At 57.5% G+C, this 19,960-nt stretch overlaps 1 protein-coding gene across 1 annotated transcript in view; it reads right to left on the bottom strand.

Moving 5' to 3' along the window:
* Nucleotides 1–19,669, bottom strand: part of MEGF8 (multiple EGF like domains 8) — a 37,503-nt gene extending 17,834 nt beyond the window's left edge. Inside the window, 21 exon segments of the mRNA XM_044921983.1 lie at nt 66–276; nt 564–763; nt 1,266–1,514; nt 1,934–2,047; nt 2,124–2,255; nt 2,345–2,463; nt 3,316–3,552; nt 3,995–4,195; nt 4,597–4,797; nt 7,553–7,716; nt 7,800–7,944; nt 8,292–8,411; nt 8,709–8,863; nt 11,313–11,435; nt 11,572–11,717; nt 12,134–12,549; nt 13,094–13,182; nt 13,263–13,443; nt 14,449–14,655; nt 14,985–15,148; nt 19,443–19,669. Coding sequence (XP_044777918.1) covers nt 66–276; nt 564–763; nt 1,266–1,514; nt 1,934–2,047; nt 2,124–2,255; nt 2,345–2,463; nt 3,316–3,552; nt 3,995–4,195; nt 4,597–4,797; nt 7,553–7,716; nt 7,800–7,944; nt 8,292–8,411; nt 8,709–8,863; nt 11,313–11,435; nt 11,572–11,717; nt 12,134–12,549; nt 13,094–13,182; nt 13,263–13,443; nt 14,449–14,655; nt 14,985–15,148; nt 19,443–19,629 — 3,761 coding nt within the window. The 5' untranslated portion in view covers nt 19,630–19,669.
* Between the last annotated feature and the right edge of the window lie 291 nt (nt 19,670–19,960).

Below are 19,960 nucleotides of genomic sequence, written 5' to 3'. Positions count from 1 at the left end.
GGGTCCCACCCCGTCCCATCCGGTCCCTAACCCGCCCTGGCCCTCCCGGTGGGACCCTGGCTCACCGGGGGTCCCCGTAGTAGCCAGGGGAGCAGAGCTGGCAGTGGGCACCTTCAGTGTGGTCCTGGCAGAAGCAGAGCCCGCTGAGGTTGTCACAGTGGCCACGGCGCGGGTCCCCGTGCCCGTTGCACTGGCAGGGCCGGCAGCCGCCTGAGCCGGTGGCGTTGCCAAAGCTGCCGGGCCGGCACCGCTCGCAGCGCTCCCCCCACGTCCAGTCTGTGGAGGCCGCGGCAGACAGGACACGGAGTCAGGGCAAGGGCAGGAGGAGCCCCACAACGCTCAGCTGATCCCTGGCCCCACGTAGCTGCTCCAGAGGCAGGTGACCGGGGGAACCCAGACCGGGGAGGCACTGCGAGCCCCCGCCAAAGAGATGGGTGGCACTGAAACCGTGTGGGGTCGGGAGCGGGCCATGGGGCAGGGACCCCTAGCTGGGCGAGGGGACCCAGACGCCCAGGCAGAGGAAGGACACTGGAGCCCCGGGGAGGGTCCCTGAGGCCGCTCACCCTGGCACTCATCACAGAAGCCAGGCCCCCGCCTGCGGCAGTGGCTGTGGAAGTTGCAGCCACAGTCCCGGGAGCAGCGGGGCGCCGGGGGTCCCGGGGCGGGCGTGGGCGGGGGCAGGTCAGACGTCCAGCCCAGGTCACACACACAGGTGAAGTCAGGGGGACCGCTGCACACACCGTGGCCACAGTCTTCCAGGCACCTGAGGGCGTGGCGGGGGTGGGGAAGGGCTGGGCGGGGCCCGGAGCCCCCAAGGCACACCCCCCCTCCCGCCCCAGTCCACCGCCTTGTCTCCACGGCAACGCCATCCCCGGCCACTGCCGGTGCCTCCTCCTGGACTCTGTGGGCGGCCCTGTCTCCAAGGTAACCCCCCCACACGTGGTAATTCCTGTCTCTATGGTAACCACATATCACCACTGGTGATCTGCTCTCTGTGAAAACCCCTTTCAACTGGGTCCTCCTCCGTCTCCATGGCAACACTGAGGACTATGGTCCGCAGTCCAGGGGTGACCCGTCTCCACAGTAACTAGTGTTACCTGGGGACCCTGTCACTCTAACGAGGGCCTACCCTGCAAGGTAAAAACCCCAGGCTCACTGGGGATGCTGGTTCCCGGGAGGCACCCAGCACTGCCACGGCTTCCTCCCTCCATCTCCACGTGCCCCAGCCCCGGGCGACATCTCCATGGAAACCGAGCCCCGCTCACGTGCGGTTGCAGTACGTGATGCCATCGCCCTGGTAGCCTCGCTGGCAATGACACTCGTAGCTGAGGGGTGTGTTCAGGCAGGTTGCCCGCAGGTGGCACCGCGCCAGGCCCAGGCGACACTCATCCACGTCGGGACAGCGGGCATAAGCCCAGCGGGCGGGGAGGGCCACAGACAGCCCCAGGCCCTCCCCCACCCACAGGGAGCAGTTCCCCCCACCCAGCGGCCCCGAGAAGTCCCCCTGGAGGCACCTGGGGGGGGGCGGGAGAGGGAGGAGGGGTGGGAAGGGGGAGATGATAAAGAAACGAGAGACCAAGATGGAAACAGGGAGAGAGGGGCCGATGGGAAAGAGAGAAACGGAAATATGAACACGGAGAAAAGGACACAAGGAGAAATGAAGGAGAGACAGAAACCCAGAGGAGTCAGACCGGAGACACACAGGGAAATGGTGAAGGGAGAGAGAAGGAAAGACGGAAACAGAAAGACAAGAAGCAAAGATGAGGAGAAACCAGTCACAGAGAGCGGGAGAGGGTGGAGATGGAGGAGAGAGGGAAACCGAGAGGGGAGGGGAAGAAACACAGAGAGACAATCCGCCGTTAGAATCAGGGCAGGCGAGAGCCCCCCACCCCGCCCGCCCTCTGGCCTCGCGGCCCCGCGGTCCCGGCCGCACCGGCCCAGCGTGGGGTTGTCCTCATTGCCACACCAGCCGCACTCGTGGCTCTGCAGACACTCGTGGCAGGTCAGGAAGCGGTCACAGCTCCGGCACCGAGGCTCCGAGTGCACGCTGCAGGGCGACAGGCGTGGGTGGGGGTGTCCGCGCCCTCCCCTCTGTGGGCCCCGCCCCGATGCCCAGACCGCACCTGTCGTCCCAGCCGCGGCAGCCCCCGTGCGGGTAGCGGGCCAGGTAGGCCGCGAACAGGAAGCAGGTGTGCGTGGACTGGCACCAGGCACACTGGCTGGAGTTGGCCAGGCAGTCGTCACAGGTCAGGCGCCTGGCGGCGGGGAGCAGGGACAGGGTCAGACCGTGCAGCGGCCCCCACACGCCCCCTACATCCCCTCCCCCTGGGCCCAGGCGGCTCACTGGCTGCAGAGTGGGGGACACTCGTCTGGGCTCTTCAGGGCACCCCGACTCCGGCCCCGCCGGCTGCACGCGGCGTCCCCTTTGCGGCTGGAGCTCTGATGCCACTCGCAGAAGGGGTCCTGGGGAATTAAAGAAGGAGTAAGAGCCCAGATGGCCCTCTACCTTGGGCTCCACAAGTAGCTGCCTCCCTCACCTGCCCCACCCCATAGACCACCCCTCCAAGCCCCCCTCCCTCCCTAGCTGCCTGCCTCTCTAGACTTTCTCCTCCAGCCAATGGAATCCATGGGATCCGCCTTCCCAGCACCCACTCCCTTTTGGGGCAAAAGAACCCCTATGTCTGGTCCGGTTGGGACTGGTGGATCCTTAAGCTCCAGAGGTGGGCAAGGGGCCACACTCTCTACCCCCTAGCCTCGCAGATGGCTCTGAGAGTCAGCACAAGACCCAACCAGAGCCAACGAAACGTGCTTCTAGGACTTCTGTTGAACTGGGGGTGAGAGTGGGGTGGGGACAGAAAGGTGCTCTCTTCCACTTGGGACTTGGGGGGCTGCGTGGGGGGGGGGATGAAAGTCTGGAGCCCTCGTGGCTCCCTTGCCACTCCCAAGGAATGAACCTCCAGGGAAGCGAGGGTATGAGATGGAGGGGGGTGGACGCCTGATCACACGGTCTAAACAACAAGCCTAAAGACCTCTTCCCGGGCTCCAGTGCTGGAGCCCATAAATGTCCCTCTGGTAAAGAGGTACTAAGTTGGGTTTTCTGGCCCTTACAACAGGGAGAGTCCTGACTGCCAGGAGCCCTGCTCCCCACCTGGCTCTCACCTGCAGATCAAGGACAATGGCCCCACCTGTCTCCCCCGACTGCACCCAGGGGACCCCTCGGATGCCCGTGCCAACTCCAGGGGGCCTCCCCCTTTCCCAGTTGCCTGATCCGGCTGCCTTGATCTTGAGACCTCCCCTCTGTGGCTTGGCAGGCACCTGGGTGCAGGCGTGACAGTCGCGGTGTTCCTCACAGAGCGGGCAGAGGGCAGGCACCAGCACCAGCAGGGACCCGCCAGCCCCGTCGGCCCCACAGTGGGCCCCGCCCTGGCGCAGGTGGCAGGTGGCGCTGGTCAGGCACCAGCCGCAGCCCTGGTCGGCCAAGCAGCCCAGGCAGGAGGAGTAGGAGGAGCAAGCTGAAGAGCGGTAGGGCTCCAGGAAGAAGAAGGAGATCTCCTGGGGGAAGGGCTCACGTAAGGGCCGGGGGTCCACGAGCCAAGTCCCAGGGCAGGAGTCGAGGTTGGGGGTAGGGGTCAGGGTTTGGCGCTAGAGACGTGTTTGGAGACAAGGTTAAGAATCCAAGTATGTGGAAAGCCGGGATTTAGGAGGAGCAGACAAAAGGGGATCGGGGCTTGAGAGCATCTAGAGATGAGAGAGCCAAATACAGAGGGCAGAAGTCAGGCCAGAGCAGGAGAAGTCAGAGATGTAGGCAGGGGGTCAGAATGTGAGATCAGGTCAGAGTCTGGGGGTCAAGGTTGGGGTCTGGAGGGCTCAAGGTGAGGCCGAGAGTTCAAGAGTCGGGGGGGGGGGTAGGGAGAGGTCAGGTCAAGAGAGTTAGAATTTGTGGTCTGGGGTTCGGAAAGCTCCGGGCATCTGAGGCCAGGGCCTGGGTACTCACGCTGCCACCTGGCACGCCAGTCCGGTCCCACAGCAGCGTAAGTTCGCTGTGCCCAGGGCCCGCCGAGCCATTGAGCTGGCCCTGGATCTCCACCGCATACTTGTGGCCCCGGCCAGGCAGTGGGAAGAGGCGAGCAGACCCTGGGCGCTGTAGCCGCCTCGTCTCCTTCTCCTGCTGAGCCACCCAGCGCCCCACCTCCTCCTGGGTACGGGTGAAGGACAGACAGGGGCCTCAGAACGTTCCAGCCGCCCCAACCCCTGAAACCTCCAAGAGCCCCAAACCCACCTAGCACTGACCTCTGTCCTGGGAAGAGGAAGAGGGCCTCAGAGTTCCTTAGACCCCAAGAACCTCTGAGAACCCTCAACAACCCCCCCCCCACCACCCACCTCCTCCTCAGGGGGAGTTTGACTTGGTAACTCAGACCCTCCCCACCTTCTTCAAAATTCCCCCCCAATTCCATTCATAACTGAAAACCCCAGGACCCTCCCTCCACTAAGGATCTATCCCGTGCCTCTGATTTCTCCCCAGTCCTCCCCCCACACCATACACCCCAGCCGCCACATTTATAACTAACAGCCCCCTGTGTGTTCAGGCACCCTCACCATGTTCTCCGTGTCAGGGCCCCGGGCCATCCGGGCTAGGACATGTAGACGCTGGGCCCGGGCCCACACAGCTACATCCTCAGCCCCCGCCCCTCCGGGCCCTCCAGGCAGTAGTGGGTGGATGAAGCCACGGTAGACCAGGGACACATCGGTCTCCGGGCTGGGCGTCAGAGTGATGGTCGTACTGCGGACAATCAAGACCTGGGCAAGCCACGGAGAAGGGTATGCGTGAGCGCTTCTGTGCATGGCCCCACAGTGGCCCCACCCCTCAGGCAAACACCAGAGCTAGAAAAGATCAGGTACCCCAACCTCCTTCCCTCTTTCATCAAACGAGCACCGAGGCCAGGGGCACTCTGCATTGGGACTCCAACAATAGACAGCAGGGTGCCGGTCCCCACTCAGCACCTCTCTCATGAAACTCCAGGACCCCAGACCTTTTGGGAACTTCTTCTCTGACATCCCACCCTTCCACTTTCCACCGAAGCCTTAAGAGTCCACACTTTTTAAGAAAGTCCCTGAACTACAGGGTTCGGAGAAATTTCCAAGTTAGTGAACACAGCCCCGTGCCAGCAGGGGTCACATCCCAGCTCTTCGGGGACAGAGCTCCTTTGCTCACGACCCTTCTGGACCACACCCTATGTAACGTGTTCTCGGTTATATAATAAACCAATACACGAGTTTAAAGAAAAAAAACAGGGAGTCCAGATCCAACATTCAAAGTGACAGACATGCTACATGATTTATTAGCGTGTGTTTTGTAATTGCAAAAGAATGGAATAACCCAAGTATTCGTCAACGGGAGACTACCTAAATAAACTATAGCACCACGGCCCTAGAATCTAAATGGAATATTACAAAACTATTAAAAAAAAAAAAAAAAAGAGGGTATTTCCTAAGTTCTAAGAAGCTTGCTAGGATATATTAAGAAATAAAAGTGGCAGTGTAGTGTGACTGGAATATTACTTTTTGTGCAAGAAAGAAAATAATTAAATGTCACATTTACATGTGTGTGAATGGGTAGACCTGCAAGGATACGTAAGAAATCCCAATTGAGGGGCGCCTGGGTGGCTTAGTCGTTAAGCGTCTGCCTTTGGCTCAGGTCATGGTCCCAGGGTCCTGGGATCGAGCCCCACATCGGGCTCCCTGCTCCATGGGAAGCCTGCTTCTCCCTCTCCCACTCCCCCTGCTTGTGTTCCCTCTCTTACTGTGTCTCTCTCTGTCAAATAAATAAAATCTTAAAAAAAAAAAAAAAAGAAATCCCAATTGATCTTCTGGGAAGAGTTAGGGTGGCGCCGAATGGGGGGGCGGTGCTGGGACAGCTTCCCACACTGAGAGGGCTTCCCACACTTGCTCCCCACTGAGCAAGGAGCCTGATGTGGGACTCAACCCCTGCTTGTGTTCCCTCTCTCGCTGTCTCTGTCAAATAAAGAAATAAAATCTTTTTTTTTTTTTTAAGATTTTATTTATTTGACAGAGAGAGACACAGGGGAAGTGGGAGAGGGAGAAGCAGGCTTCCCACCAAGCAGGGAGCCCAATGTGGGGATCGATCCCAGGACCCTGAGATCACGACCTGAGCCAAAGGCAGACGCTCAAACGACTGAGCCACCGAGGTGCCCCAATAAATAAAATCTTTAAAAAAAAAAAATCAAAATCAATAAGAAGCCACTGTGGAAAACAGTTTGGTGATTCTTCGATAAGTTAAATATTCAATCACCGTATGACCCAGCAATTCCACTCCTAGATATATACCCAAAGAGAGTTGAAAATAGGTGTTTGTTGCAATATATACACATTTCAAATCATCACCTTATATACTTGAAACTAACATATTATTGTATGTCAATAATGCCTCAATCGAAAAAAAAAAGAAAAAATTTTTTTTAAAGATTTTTTATTTATTTATTTGAGAGAGAGAGAATGAGAGAGAGCACATGAGAAGGGTTAGGGTCAGAGGGAGAAGCAGACTCCCCGCCGAGCAGGGAGCCCGATGCGGGACTCGATCCGGGGACTCCAGGATCATGACCTGAGCCAAAGGCAGTCGCTTAACCAACTGAGCCACCCAGGCGCCCAAGAAAATATTTTTTAAAAGAAAATAGGTACTCAAACAGCGGCTTATACAGGGAATGCTCATGGCTGCACTATTCACGATAGCCAGTAAGTATCAACACCCTGAATGTCCATCCTCTGATGAACGGATGTGGCACGGCCATACAAGAGAATATTGCTCAGCCATAAAAAGGAATGAAGTTCTAAGACGTGCTACAACATGGATGGACCTTGAAAACATTACTCTAGGTGAAAAAAGCTGCACACAAAATACAACATATAGGATTCCATTTATATGACATACCCAGAATTGGCAAATCCAGAGTTAGCAGATTGCCAACCACTAACCACTAAAAGGTTAGTGGTTGCCAGGGGCCAAAGGGAGAGGGGGAACAGAGAGGGATTACTTAATGGATCTGGAGTGTCTTTCTGGAACTAGGTGGTACTCTGGAACTAGGTAGTGGTGGTTGTGCAATAATCTGGAACTAGGTGGTGATGGTTGTGCAATGTTGTAAACGTGCTTCACATCTCTGATGGTAAATTTTACATGATGTGTGTTTTAGCACAATTTAAAAAAATCTTTAGAGGTCGGGCGCCTGGGTGGCTCAGTTGGTTGAGCGACTGCCTTCGGCTCAGGTCATGATCCTGGAGTCCCGGGATCGAGTCCCGCATCGGGCTCCCTGCTCAGCAGGGAGTTTGCTTCTCCCGCTGACCCTCCCCCCCCCCCCCATGTGCTCTCTCTCTCTCTCTCTCTCAGATAAAATTTAAAAAAAAAAATCTTTAGAGGTCAATAAGTAAACTCAGACTCTTGACTGTAAAGGCTTATTAGGCAACCACAAGAGTGGTATAGAACCATTTGAAAAATGAAAACCCTGGGACCACACACCAGGCCCCATCCCCTGGCTCCCACCTTGTCGGGCTGGGAGGCATTGGGCGGCTGCTGGAAAGTGAGCAGGTGCAGGCCAGGCAGGAAGCTCTGGGTGACGCAGGCCTCCAGGGATGTGACAAAGACAGGCGCAGGCCCCCACCAGCCCACGGTGCCCGAGATCTGCTCCCCTCGGCAGCGGGCCTGCTCTGTGAGGACAGGAGGGTGGGGGGAAGAGAGGTCAGCGCGGGGTGCTGCGCTGCCCCCTCCCACACCGCCCCTGCACACTCACCAGGCCGGGGGAGGCAGCTCTCATTATGCACACACCAGCCCAGGGTGCCGGGCCCCCGGGGAGGAGCTGTGGGGCTGCTGAAGGCCAGGCAGGCCTGGCAGTCACCCAGAAGGCGGCCCAGTCCCAGGCAGCTGGCAGCTGGACACTGCAGGGAGGGGAAGGGACAGAGGTTACTGTCCACAGGGGCGCAACGGACCTGGGAAATGCTGTAGATTCGGGAGTCACAGGGTGGAAAGTGTCAGGAAATCGGAGAAGGGAACTGAAAGCCAGTTGGAATGAGGAAGATCAAGAGGACAGGAGCCAGGGGGTCTGGGGACAGGGTTGTAAGTTCAAAAGGATCGGGAGGGGTCAGAGGTTCAGAGGGGTCAGCGGGCAGGAGAGCCAATCTTCGGTGTGAAAACAAGTCTCCCAAGTGGGAGGAGGTCCTTCTCTACTTAGTTTCGACAGAGGGAGACATGTGCTAGGAGACAGAGCGCTAGGACAGTCACTCACGGCACCAGAGGGAGTCCCAGGAGGTGGCGCGGCTTGGCAGGCTCCCTGACACCAACTGCATTCGGGGTCTCGCGAGCAGACGCTATGGTCGGTGTACATGGAGCAATAGTCTAAGTGGTACTGCAGGGAGATGGGGGGGGCGGTCCTCAGACCTGGAGCCTGTTCCCTCATGCCCACCACTTTATGATCCCAGGGACCCTCAACTGCTCGACACCTTAAGGACCCCTATCCACTCTGCCCTCAGCCCCAGGGACCTCCAGTCCTCCCCGCTTGAACCTAGGGACCAACTGCCCTCCCCTCATATCCCTAGGGACCCCCAGTCCTTCCCCCAGGGACCCGCCCCAACTTGCTCCCGCCTCCATGGGAACCATGCTACCTCCTCCCCAGCCACCCTCTCCCTATCACCCCAGTGCTCACGTCCGGAGCAGGCGCCTGGAACACAAAGGGAGGCACCTTGTAGGCCATCAAGTCCCCACGGGGTCGGCCACTGTACCCCCCAGCCACCAACAGGACACTGCCACCAAGCACAGCCGCCACATGTGAGTATCGGCCACTGGGAGGCGCTGCTCGGCCTAGGAGAATACAGACACCCCCCAACCCAAGGACATGAGACTCCAATGAGTCTCCCCTCCTATGCTCACGACTCCCTTGCCCAGAGGCCTATCCTGACTCTCCTATGCCTCAAGTCCAGCCTCCTACTTCCTGCTTCAACTGAACGCACCCAAGGAAACCCTCCTAGCCTGCCTGGCCCTGCACTTGCCAGAGCTCCCACACCACTGCCCGAACCACCTTTAAAAGACAGAGCACGGGGGTGCCTGGGTGGCTCAGTCGTTAAGCGTCTGCCTTCGGCTCAGGTCATGATCCCGGGGTCCTGGGATCGAGCCCCACGTCAGGCTCCCTGCTCCGCGGGAAGCCTGCTTCTCCCTCTCCCACTCCCCCTGCTTGTGTTCCTGCTCTCTCTGTCTCTGTCGAATAAATAAATAAATAAATCTTAAAAAAAAAAAAAGACAGAGCATGATGGGGCGCCTGGGTGGCTCAGTTGGTTAAGCGTCTGCCTTCAGCTCGGGTCATGATCCCGGAGTCCTGGGATCGAGCCCCACATCGGGCTCTCTGATCAGCAGGGCGCCTGCTTCTCCCTCTGCCCCCCACCCTGCTCGTGCTCTCTCTCTCTCTCAAATAAACAAATAAAATCTTAAAAAAAAAAAAAAAGAGCATGATCTTCGGGGTGAGAAAAACCTGGCTTTGATTCCTAGGTTTACCATTTACTTGGGTTCTGAGTAGTTGTGTGGCCTTGGGAAAGAGACTCAACTTCTCTGAATCTTGGTTTCCTCCTCAATAAATGGACCATCTTCCTGCCCTCGGGGAGCCATGAGGCAGGCCGCCTGGCTCTCACCTGGTTTTGTCTGTACACCAGCCTCCCTTCTGGGGACAGCCTCTGATTTTCCTCTGGAACTCCACCCTCTCCCACTACAGTCCACAGGCTCAAGCTGAGCTGAGCCCAGACCTGTCAGGTCAGTGACTCGTTCAGGAACAGGACCCGATTCCTATGATTTTTGGGAAAAAGGCATGTGCTTCCTCCCTCTGGGCATTTTAAAGGGGTAGGATATAGGCCCAGGGCTGCTGGTGACCATTTGCAAAAGACAAATCTGCCACAGACTAAAGCGAACTTGAATGAGAACTAGCTGATGCCATCATGTGAGCGCCCACACCTGGGCCAGCCTGAAGCCAGTTGTCACTCAAGTGAGCCAAGAACTCGGTTTTGTGGGGCACCTGGGTGGCTCAGTCGTTAAGCATCTGCCTTCGGCTCAGGTCATGGTCCCAGGATCCTGGGATCGAGCCCCGCATTGGGCTCCCTGCTCGGCGGGAAGCCTGCTTCTCCCTCTCCCTCTCCCCCTGTTTGTGTTCCCTCTCTTGCTGTGTCTCTCTCTGTCAAATAAATAAATAAAATCTTGGAAAAAAAAAAAAAGAACTCGGTTTCGCTCAAGCTGGTTGGGTTGGATCCTGTCGCCCAGAACCAAGAGTACTGACTGATGGGTAAGTGCTCAGTGACTGGTGACCCCTCACCCTCTTACCGCCCCATATGCTCTGTAAGCACATGGGACTTGGCCTGGGGACTCACAAACTACAGAGGAAGAGGCCTCCAGAAACCTCACACTCTGGCCTAAAGGAGAAATAGGGACAGGCAGAAGAGCCTCAAATGCCAGGCCAAGGCTTTATGCCTGATGGTCAAACAGGGTTCCATGGGGAACCCTTCGCCCAGCCTACCCCTTAAATGTCAATGTCCCTTCCTTATGCCTGTTCTCTGTCTTCGCTCTTCTGTCCAGTGGGGCGGGGAGAAGAGATGGGCCTCCTGGAAGTCCACAGCCCCCTGAAATGATAGGCCCAGTTTGTGTGTACCAGTGTCTTTCTGAGCAGAGGGCCCGTGGCTTCCTTCTGATTCTCCAAGCAGTCTGACTTAATGAGTTTGAAAGGTTTCTCCACACTGCCATCCAGGCAAGCCCTCGGTCCCTGGGGCAGGATGCTGACACTATCAAAAAGTCAACATACTGAGCCCTTGGCTAGGAGGTCTTCATTCTTTGCACCATCTCAATCGACTCTCACAACAGCCCAGTGGTTTAAGTATTACTGTCATCCCCGTTTTACAGACGGGCAAGTTGAGGCACAGAGAGATTAAACAATATTTTTGTACAGATGGTTGCTTGGGGCCTGGCCATCCTGGTTCTGCCACTTGCCCACTCTATGACCCTGAAAAGGTCACATGTAGGTCGTTCCCTGGGGCATCTGGAAACTGGCAAAATCTGGACTGGAGCCTAGACCAGGGCTGCTGGACCTGCCTCCCATCTCCATGGCAACAGCGACCCCGCCCTGCCTCCCCGCACAGGCTCACCTCTGGAGGCCAGCTCTAACAGGACATCTGGCTCACCCTATGAGGACCAACGTGGCTCCTGCCTAAAGCCCAGATTCACTGTCAGGGAAGTGTGACTCTCAGGAGCCTCTCAGGAAAACAGAGGGGCCACTCACCCTCAGGGGTTCCTGGGGGGGCAAGCTCAGCCCCCGATACCCACTGATGGCAGCCGAGGTGGTAGAAGAAAAGACCATCTTCATAGCACTTTTCCTCCTGGTAATGGGTGTGCACGTTGCCCCCTGGAAAGGAGGAAAGGGGCACAGCTGGCAAGCCTGGCAGAGGTGGGGACACCCAGGCAGGGAGCCTCAGCTCAGTGTGGGCCTGGGGCCCTAGAAGGCAGGCAGGCAGGCAGGCGGGATCAGGGAGCCTCCTCACCATAGACCACCATGTAGTTGCCCAGGACACTGGCTGTGTGGAAGGCTCTCTCCCGTGGGCCCTGAAGCCCATCCCGGCCTTTCAGGGTGGTCCACACGCGCCGATCCACGTGGAAGAGGTCGGTGGAGTTCACCCGCACAGAAAACCTATCGGGAGGGGCAGAGGAGGGGCTCAGGGCAGGAAAGGCTTCTCTCCTTCCTCTGGGCTCTCAAGAGTCGTGTGATCAGTCAGGGTGAGGCCGGCGTGATGGGGTTTATGTCCCCACCTGCCTCCCAGTGGCTCATCCCTGGGTTCCATGCATCATCTAGCCAGGGCTGGCCATCAAGCAGGGTGTGGCTGAGTAGACAGACAGGCGAGAGCGCATGGGAAGTAAGTGGCCAAGAGAGTGAAGGAAAGGTTAGAGAGTCAGTGAGTGGATGAGCAAATAAGAGAACGAATGAACTAGTGAATGACCTAAGGAAGGAGGGCGGATGACTGCAGAAGTCCATCAGTGGACGAAGACCACTAAAGACTGAAGACCCAGGGGCCTGGGCCACGCTTGGCCCTGCAGGAGATCACTCACCGGGCAGTGGAGGGCCGGTGTCCACCGTGAACCAGCAGGGTGCGTGAGGGTGCATGGAACACCATGGAGTGGCCGGTGGCGGCAGGGGGTCGCCCACCTGCTGGAATCACCTGCTCCCAGTAGCCTCCGCTGGAGCCATCGAGGCGGAAACGGAAGAGGCCGGAGGAGAAGAGGTCGTGCTGGGTGCGGCCGCCAGACACATAGAGCCAGACGTCGTCCACCAGGGCGGCCGCGTGACCTGCCAGGCCTGGTGGCCCCGAGGAACCCGAGGCAGGTGGCGCAAGGAGCTCCCAGTGGCCCCCGCCCAGCGGGCTGAAGGCCCACACATCGCTGGTGAGGGAGCCATCGGCCAGCTCGCCACCCATGATCACCAGGGAGCCGGCCCAGGCCACAGCCACGTGGGAGTGCCGGGCAGCCTGTGGGTAAGAGACAGGGAGACAGGATGGTGACACAGAGTGACATGAAAGCCAGCCAGAGAGAGACACGGAGAAAGCCAGACAGAGATACACGAAGAAAAAAAGGAAGACAGACCCAGCAAGACAAACACAGGCGAAAAAAAAAAAAATAAAAAAAAAAAAAAAAAAAGGAGGCGGAGGAGGCAGGGGGGCAGGGATAGGGGAGGTGGCAGAGAAAAGCAGAGGGAGAGACAGACAGCCCGGAGGGGAGACACAGAGACCAAGAGAGAGCAGAAGACCAACAGGCAGAGACAAAAATGGAGAGAGAAACCAAGAGAAAGGGACAGGAGATCCACAGAAGGATAAGATGCAAAAATGGAGATAGAGGAAGCAAAAAGAAAATCAGAGGTAGAAAAGCAGCACCAGGAGGAGGAGGTGGGCCCATATCAAGCGGCAGGGCTGGGGGCGTACGGGGTGGTAGGGTCGCTCCAGGGGGCCCTGGCTGGGTCTGCCGGAGTGGACAGGCGCCTCTGAGCAGTGCGGGGGCGTTGGGGAGGATTCGTACCGGGGTAGGACTCAGGTCCCAGCGCTCCCAGGTGTTGGCAGAGAAGTTGTATAGGACCAGGTCCCCCAGGGCGCTGTTGAGGTCCTGGCCTGTGGAGGGACAGATGGCTCAAGCCCTGGCCACAAACTGCCAAGCCACCAGACCCCAGACGCACACCCCATCGGCTCACCTCCAAAAACGGCCAGTAGCCCCGGCGGGGACAGGAAGGCACCGGCCGCCCCGATCCGGGCCGAGAAGGCAGGGTCCCCGGCACTCACATTGTGCCACCAGCCGGCCCCCTGGTTCTCCCACAGGTGCAGGTCACAGGCGTGTCCCAGGAAGCCAGGCTCACAGCGGCACGGTCCCAGGGGCTGGAGGGGGACAGGCACACAAAGGTAGGGATGGAGAGAGAAAAAAAAGAGAGAAAGGGGGAGGAGAGATGAAGCCAGAGTGAGACACACAGGGCAGAAAGGGAGAAGGAAAAAGATGGATGGGAAAGGAGAGATGGAATAACAGCCAGGAAGGACACAGGCCAACAGACGAAGGAAGAAAGGGACACAGAGACACAACCAGAGAGAAGCAGAGAGGTAGAAAAAAGCAAACAGCTAGGGTGTCTGGGTGGCTCAGTTGGTTAAGCGACTGCCTTCAGCTCAGGTCGTGATCCCAGGGTCCTGGGATCGAGCCCCGCATCGGGCTCCCTGCTCCGCGGGAAGCCTGCTTCTCCCTCTCCCACTCCCCCTGCTTGTGTTCCCTCTCTCGCTGTGTCTCTCTCTGTCAAATAAAGAAATAAAATCTTTAAAAAAAAAAAAAGAAAAGAAAAGAAAAAAGCAGACAGCCCAACCAAAAAAGGGAAAGACAGAAGGGCCCGGAGAGGAAAACGAGGACAGACAGCAAGAGAGGTCGGAGGAGAAGGACAGCGGTGAGGGCAAGGTCAGCCTGGGCCGGACGACCTCAGCCTGGGGAGGTGAAGGCAGGAGGGCTCAAGACGTGACCCAGTCCCGAAGCTGGATGTGCGGGGCTGAGGCCCAAGGTCAGTGGTCAGCAGTCCGAAGTCAGGGCCAGACAAAGCGGCTGGGTGGGAGGATGGAGTCGGGCCGGCAAGCGGAAGGCAGGTGGGTTTACAGGCCAGATGCAGGCGAGAGGCAGGAGGGGAGTGGGCTCAGGCAGAGGAGGGGCCGCAGATGAAGGTGGGGTGGGGCTGGAGGGCAGGCGGGGGCAGGGTCTGGGAGGAGAGGGGAGTGTCACTGTGGGTGACAGGGTGACAGCAGGGTCCCGGGCGGGAGTGGGGCAGGGGCAGATGGAGCGGTAGCTGTGGTCACAGACCGGGGGGGGGGGGGGGAGACACAGGGACATGACACAGCTGGGGACAGGCTCACCGAGGCGCAGGTGCCATGGCTGCCGCAGTAGGTGGGACACTCCTGCAGGCTGCAGTCGGGGCCCCCCCAGCCACGCTCGCAGGCGCACTCCCCGGGGGCCCGGCACTGCCCGTGGCTGCCGCAGCCCCCGGGGCACAGGGAGAAGCGGAAGGACGCGTTGAAGCCCAGCAGGTTGTAGTTGGCATCGCTGAAGAGGTGCAGCAGCATCTGCAGGCATGAGATGGGCGCGGCTCCGGGGACTCGGGGGACTGGACTGGGAGGGTGGGCAGCTGCTGTCCCCACCCCACCCTGGGCGTCCCCACCTCCTTTCTTGGTCTCTCTCCACCCTTCTTTGTCCTTGTATCTTTCCATCAGTCAGACGTGAAGTCTCTCCTTCAGTCTCTCTGCCCCGCCCCCTCTTTCGTTTCCTTCTGTGTATCGACGCCCCCCCACTCCTCCAAACTCCACCTGGACCTCCAGCCAGAGCCCCACAGTCTATCCCCGCACACCTGGCCCCCCAACAGCCCAGCTCCCCCCCACAGTCCGGCCCCACCAACCTTGCCTGAGGAGGCCTCGATGGGTGCAGGCCGAGTGCTCCCACTCAGACTGGCAAGCAGGGGCCCTCGGGGAGAGTCCCCATCATACACGAACAGGTAGTCGTAAGTGCACTCCGTGTCCAGGAAAAGGAAGTCCAGCAGGATCCGGTGCTGGGGGCTTGGGGCTGGGCAGCGAGAGCAGGGGGGCTGGGCTCAGATGTGGACCCTCTCCCTGTGCCTCCACGTACCTCACCCCAAAATACCAAGGCCTGCCTGGTGATGTGGGAGGCCCAAACATGAGTCAGACCCGAGCCCTGCCTTCGAGGGGCCCCTGGTCTCAATGGCCCAGGGAGGTCAGAGCTGTGACAGCCAGAGGGACAGGGCCAGAGAAGGAATTACAGTGTCAGCCCTGGAAAGGACTCCTGAGACCAGGCTGAACACCTCCCACCATTCAGATGGGAAAGCTGAAGTGCCCCAGAAAGGACCCCACCCCAGGGATCACACAGAGCTGTTCTCCTTTTTTCCTGAGCCTCAGACATTAAGCCTGAGGGGCAGGGTCCAGACCTGAGCAGAGAAGCATACTCCCAGACGGAAAAGGGCCTCTGGGACGGTCACCTGTTGCAGGCTGATCAGAGCTCCAAGGGAGGAGGCCAGTTTCTTCCCCCGGAATGGGCCAAACCTTGGAGTACCACAGCTCCTCTTGCCCCCCACCCCCACCCCAAGGCTCAGTTTATTGTAGTAGCTAAAGGCACAGACTTGAGCCAGACTGCCTGGGCTGACATCTTGGCTCTGCCATTTACTAGCTACTAGCCGTGTGGCCTTGGGCATGTCCCCTAACCTCTCTGGATCTGCTTCTTCATCTGGAAAGTGGAGTTATAACGGTACTAAGGTGGATTCAAACTTCTTGGCCACTCCTCCCATCGAGAGGTGAGGGCTGGTTCCTTGCCCCTTGTATCAGGGAAGACCCTCAGAAAGACTAGCATGACCCATACAAGCCAGCAACGCAGACATTCTGGCCCCTGCACAGCTAGATCAGAGAAGCCTCACAGCTTCTACCTGGACATCATAGAATGCTCCTTCTCAGAACACAGCTGTCAAGCTATGAAAAGCCAAAGCCACATGGCGGGGGCCACGTGTCGGCGTCCCAGCTGACAGCCCCAGCTGAGCTTCCAGCCCACGGCCAGCAGCAACCGCCAGCCCCGTTAGGGAGCTTTCGCGGACGTCTGGCTCAGGTGAGTGTTCAGATGACTGCAGGCCCAGCTGATATCCAGCTACGACCACGGGAGAGGCCCAGCCCTCCTCCGTAACCCTCATCCCACATCTCACACTAGGGGCTCGGAAACTAGACCTGGGTTCCAGCTCTGCTCCTGACCTGCTGGGGGACCCTGGGCCAGCCCCTTCCCCCATGCCCCTCAGCACGCTCCCCTGCATACTGGGAATGGCAGGGAGCCATGGAGGGCTTTTTTTTTTTTTTTTTTAGATTTTATAACCTTCATTCCTCTGCACCAGGATCATCTGTGTCTGGGTCTGTCTCCTCTGCAGCCAAGGAGGCCCACAGGGCAGGGTCTAGGCCTAACTCATCTTGGGGTCCCTCCCTGACATTAACCAGCACAGGGCCTGGCACTGAGCAAGGAATGAAGAAATGCACAAAAGAAAGAATACTGAAGTTGGCAGCCTTCCCTCGGGCTCTGGCCAGAGCCCCTGAGAACATCACACAGACCCCAAACCATGGTCTGGGGAAGGAAGAAGAACCATTTCGCCAGACCAGGCAACAACACCTCCCAGAATCTTGCCAGCCTCAACCAAAATATAAAGCTCAGTTCCCAGAATCACAACAAGTACATCTTTGTCAAGGGCATGCTGGAAGCCAGCTCACCATCTGCTTTCCCCAAGTTCCTCCCTAAGTTCAAGATCTCCTGCTTCCACCCAACAGAGGCTCAACGCCCATGCCCTTCTGGACAGGGATCCAACCCCAAAACTCCCTGCTTTTCATTTTCTTTTTAAATATTTATTTATTTATTTGCGAGAGAGAGAGAGAAAGAGAGAGCGCATGGGGGTGGGGAGAGTGTGGGGGGAGGGGCACAGGGAGAGGGAGAGAGAAACCCAAGTAGATGCCACGCTGAACTGAGCGAGGAGCCTGACTCGGGGCTCGATCTCACAACTCTGAGATCACAACCTGAGCCGAAACCAAGAGTCGGACGCTTAACCAGCTGTGCCACCCAGGCACCCCAACCCCCGGTTTCCAAAAGCAGAATGCCTTTTTATTCATGAGGATGTTATCAGGATTGGTTACAATAAAGTGTGGATGTGGTACAAAAGGAAGTAGGTCAGCTGCTTATTTTTTAAAACATGGGGGAACGTGTTTGTTCTCAAAGGTAATAAGCATTGGGAAGCATGGGAGATCAAGGAGGATCTGGAAGTCACCTAGACTCCTCCCTATCCCAACATCCAGCCAGGTGGTCCCCAAATCTCACTGGTGAAACTTCCCAAACACCTCTCAGTGCTCTCAGCCCTCTCTACCTCCTCCTCTCCAGCAAGACTAGCACACCAAGTCTCCAGGCCACCCCCCACAATCATTCTGTGGCTCCCCATCAATGCCAAGAGAAAAAGCCAAGTTGCTCAGCATGACATTCAAGGCCTTTCTTCCCCTGCTTGTGGCGCCCTCCGCACCTCTCAGCCAGCAGTCCAATCAGACCAGAAAAACCTAGACATGGCTCCTGAGACACACCAGCCTCTCTTTTATCTTCATAGAAGCTGTTCCTTTTTCTCACCCAGCAAACTCCTACGCATGCTTCAGAACCCTATTACAATGGCCCCTCCTATGTGACCCCCAGTATTCTTTCATCCCCCTCTGCCCATCTACCCAACCCCTCTACCTCCTTCTAGACATAGCCTGAGCATACTGTAGAATGAACGTCTGCATCCAGCCTTACCATCCCCAACAAGGCTGGGCTCTTTAAGGCCAGAGAATGATGTATACATCAAACGCATACCCATACTTCCCATTCTATGCTTACCTACACCCTCAGACAGGAATGGCCCCCAAGCTGGGGACAGACACACTCATCCCCAAGAAACATGCTTCATCCATACACCATACAATAGCCACAGAGACCTAAAACTTAAGTCAGGATCATGTCCTTCCCTGTTCAAAACCCTCCCACACTCCCCAGTGTCCTCAGATAAAGACCAAGGTCTGCAGCCTGTAAAGGGAGACCATGCCTGATCTGGGACATCACGCCTCTGGCCTTTGCCCAGAACCTCCTCTGGGGGACTCCTACCACTCCCTGGACACCAGCTCCTACGTCCGCTACAGAGAAGCCTTCCTGGACTTCTCCAGGCACTGCCTTGGGACTTCTCTTCCACCTCCTTAGTGCCCTCAGGATACAGGTCAAAATCAGTCCTCCACCCTCTGGTTCACTGTTTGTCTTCTTGTATTCTGTGTCCTCAAAAGCATCATCCCTCCTGCTGCCAGGCCTTTGCATGGGCTATTCTCCTGGCCTGGGGGGCCCTTCTGTTCCCTCTTTCACATGCCTTTGGTCTTAGCTCCAGGCCAGGCTAAATCAGACGTCTTCTGGGCTTCCCACTCCTTGGGGGTGGGTTTGCTTCCCCCACTGGACTAGGAGCCCATAAGGGTAAGGATGGGGCCTTTGCATAGGCTGTTCCCTCTGGAATGCTCTTACTCTTCCTCCCGGTTAATTGCCATTGGTCCTTTGGGTCTCAGCTCAGACATCTCCTCCCCCATGAAGCCCTCTCTCTTCTCCCAGCCCCCAGGCCAGGTACTTCCTCTGGCTCCCACAGGCCCCTGGGGTTCCTCCATCACAGTCCCAACCACTCTAGGTTGTCACTCTCTATTCATGTGTTTGTCTTCCCCACTGGATTCTAAGCCCCAAGTCATCATGGATTGCTAGGGTTGCCTTGGTCTCTGTTATGTCTCAGTAACAAATATAATGTCTGGCACATGAATGACTGAAAAAAATGCCTTTATTGAATTACTTTAAAAATAACAACAGTATAATCCTAATACCATTTACCGTGTACATACTATGTGCCAGGCATGTTAAATGGTGTTCTCATTGAATTCCAACAACCCTATGAGGTCAATACTAGTATGAACCCTACTTGGGAGGAGAGGGAGCTGGACCTCAGAGAAAAGAAGCTGCCTGCCCAAATCACAAAGCTAGTGAGAAGTGGAACCCAAATTTGAAGCAGGTGGTTGGGCTCAGAGCCTGAGTTGCTAACAATCATTCAGAGTATCTCTCATTGATGCTCTTGGCTTGTAATTGTCCATCTGGGCCTGGGTGCAACTCCCCCACCAGACTTCAAGGACTTCCAGGACAGGGCCCAGGTTGGCTGCATTTCAGAGCAAAGGGCCTGGACCAGAACCGGGGTGTGGGAATTCGGTGAGTGGGATTAATGAGTGCCCAAATGAATGAATCAGCGAATGGGTGGGTGTGTGATCCACGCGGCCCCACTCACCCTCGATGAGCCACTCGCAATTGCCATTGACGCTGTAGTTGCCCGCACCATCCGTCACGAAGCCCGGCGCCTCCCGCAGCACTTGCCGCTGCCCCTTGCAGTCCCCTGCCTGGGCCCCAGGTATCAGAGGCCCCAGCAGGGCCAAAGATAGAGCCAGCGCCACGGCCAGAGCCAGGCCCAGGGCCATCGCCGCCTCCCGCACTCTTACAGACGGGACAGGCCTTAAAGACCGGGAGAGGACCCTCCACGCGGCGTGAGGCCCTGCAAATGTGACCTCTATAGACGGGACATGGCCTTGTAGACCAGGGAGGTCCAGGAGTTGCAGACCCTACGAAGCGAACCGCCGCTGTAGACGGGCTCTGGAAGCCGCGGAGTAGGTCCTACAGACCCATGGAAGGACCCGTAAATGGGGTCGTTATAGACGAGGCCGACCCCTAGGGACCGTGGGAGTCCCTTATAGTCACGGGCCCCCATAGGCTAGCTGACCCCATAAACGGTGTCCAGCAGTTATAAAGGCG

Source organism: Neomonachus schauinslandi, chromosome 16, assembly GCF_002201575.2.
Source record: "Neomonachus schauinslandi chromosome 16, ASM220157v2, whole genome shotgun sequence".
Lineage (NCBI taxonomy): Eukaryota > Metazoa > Chordata > Mammalia > Carnivora > Phocidae > Neomonachus > Neomonachus schauinslandi.
Note: the sequence above shows the minus strand (reverse complement) of the source record. Positions and strands in the feature narration are given on the sequence as shown.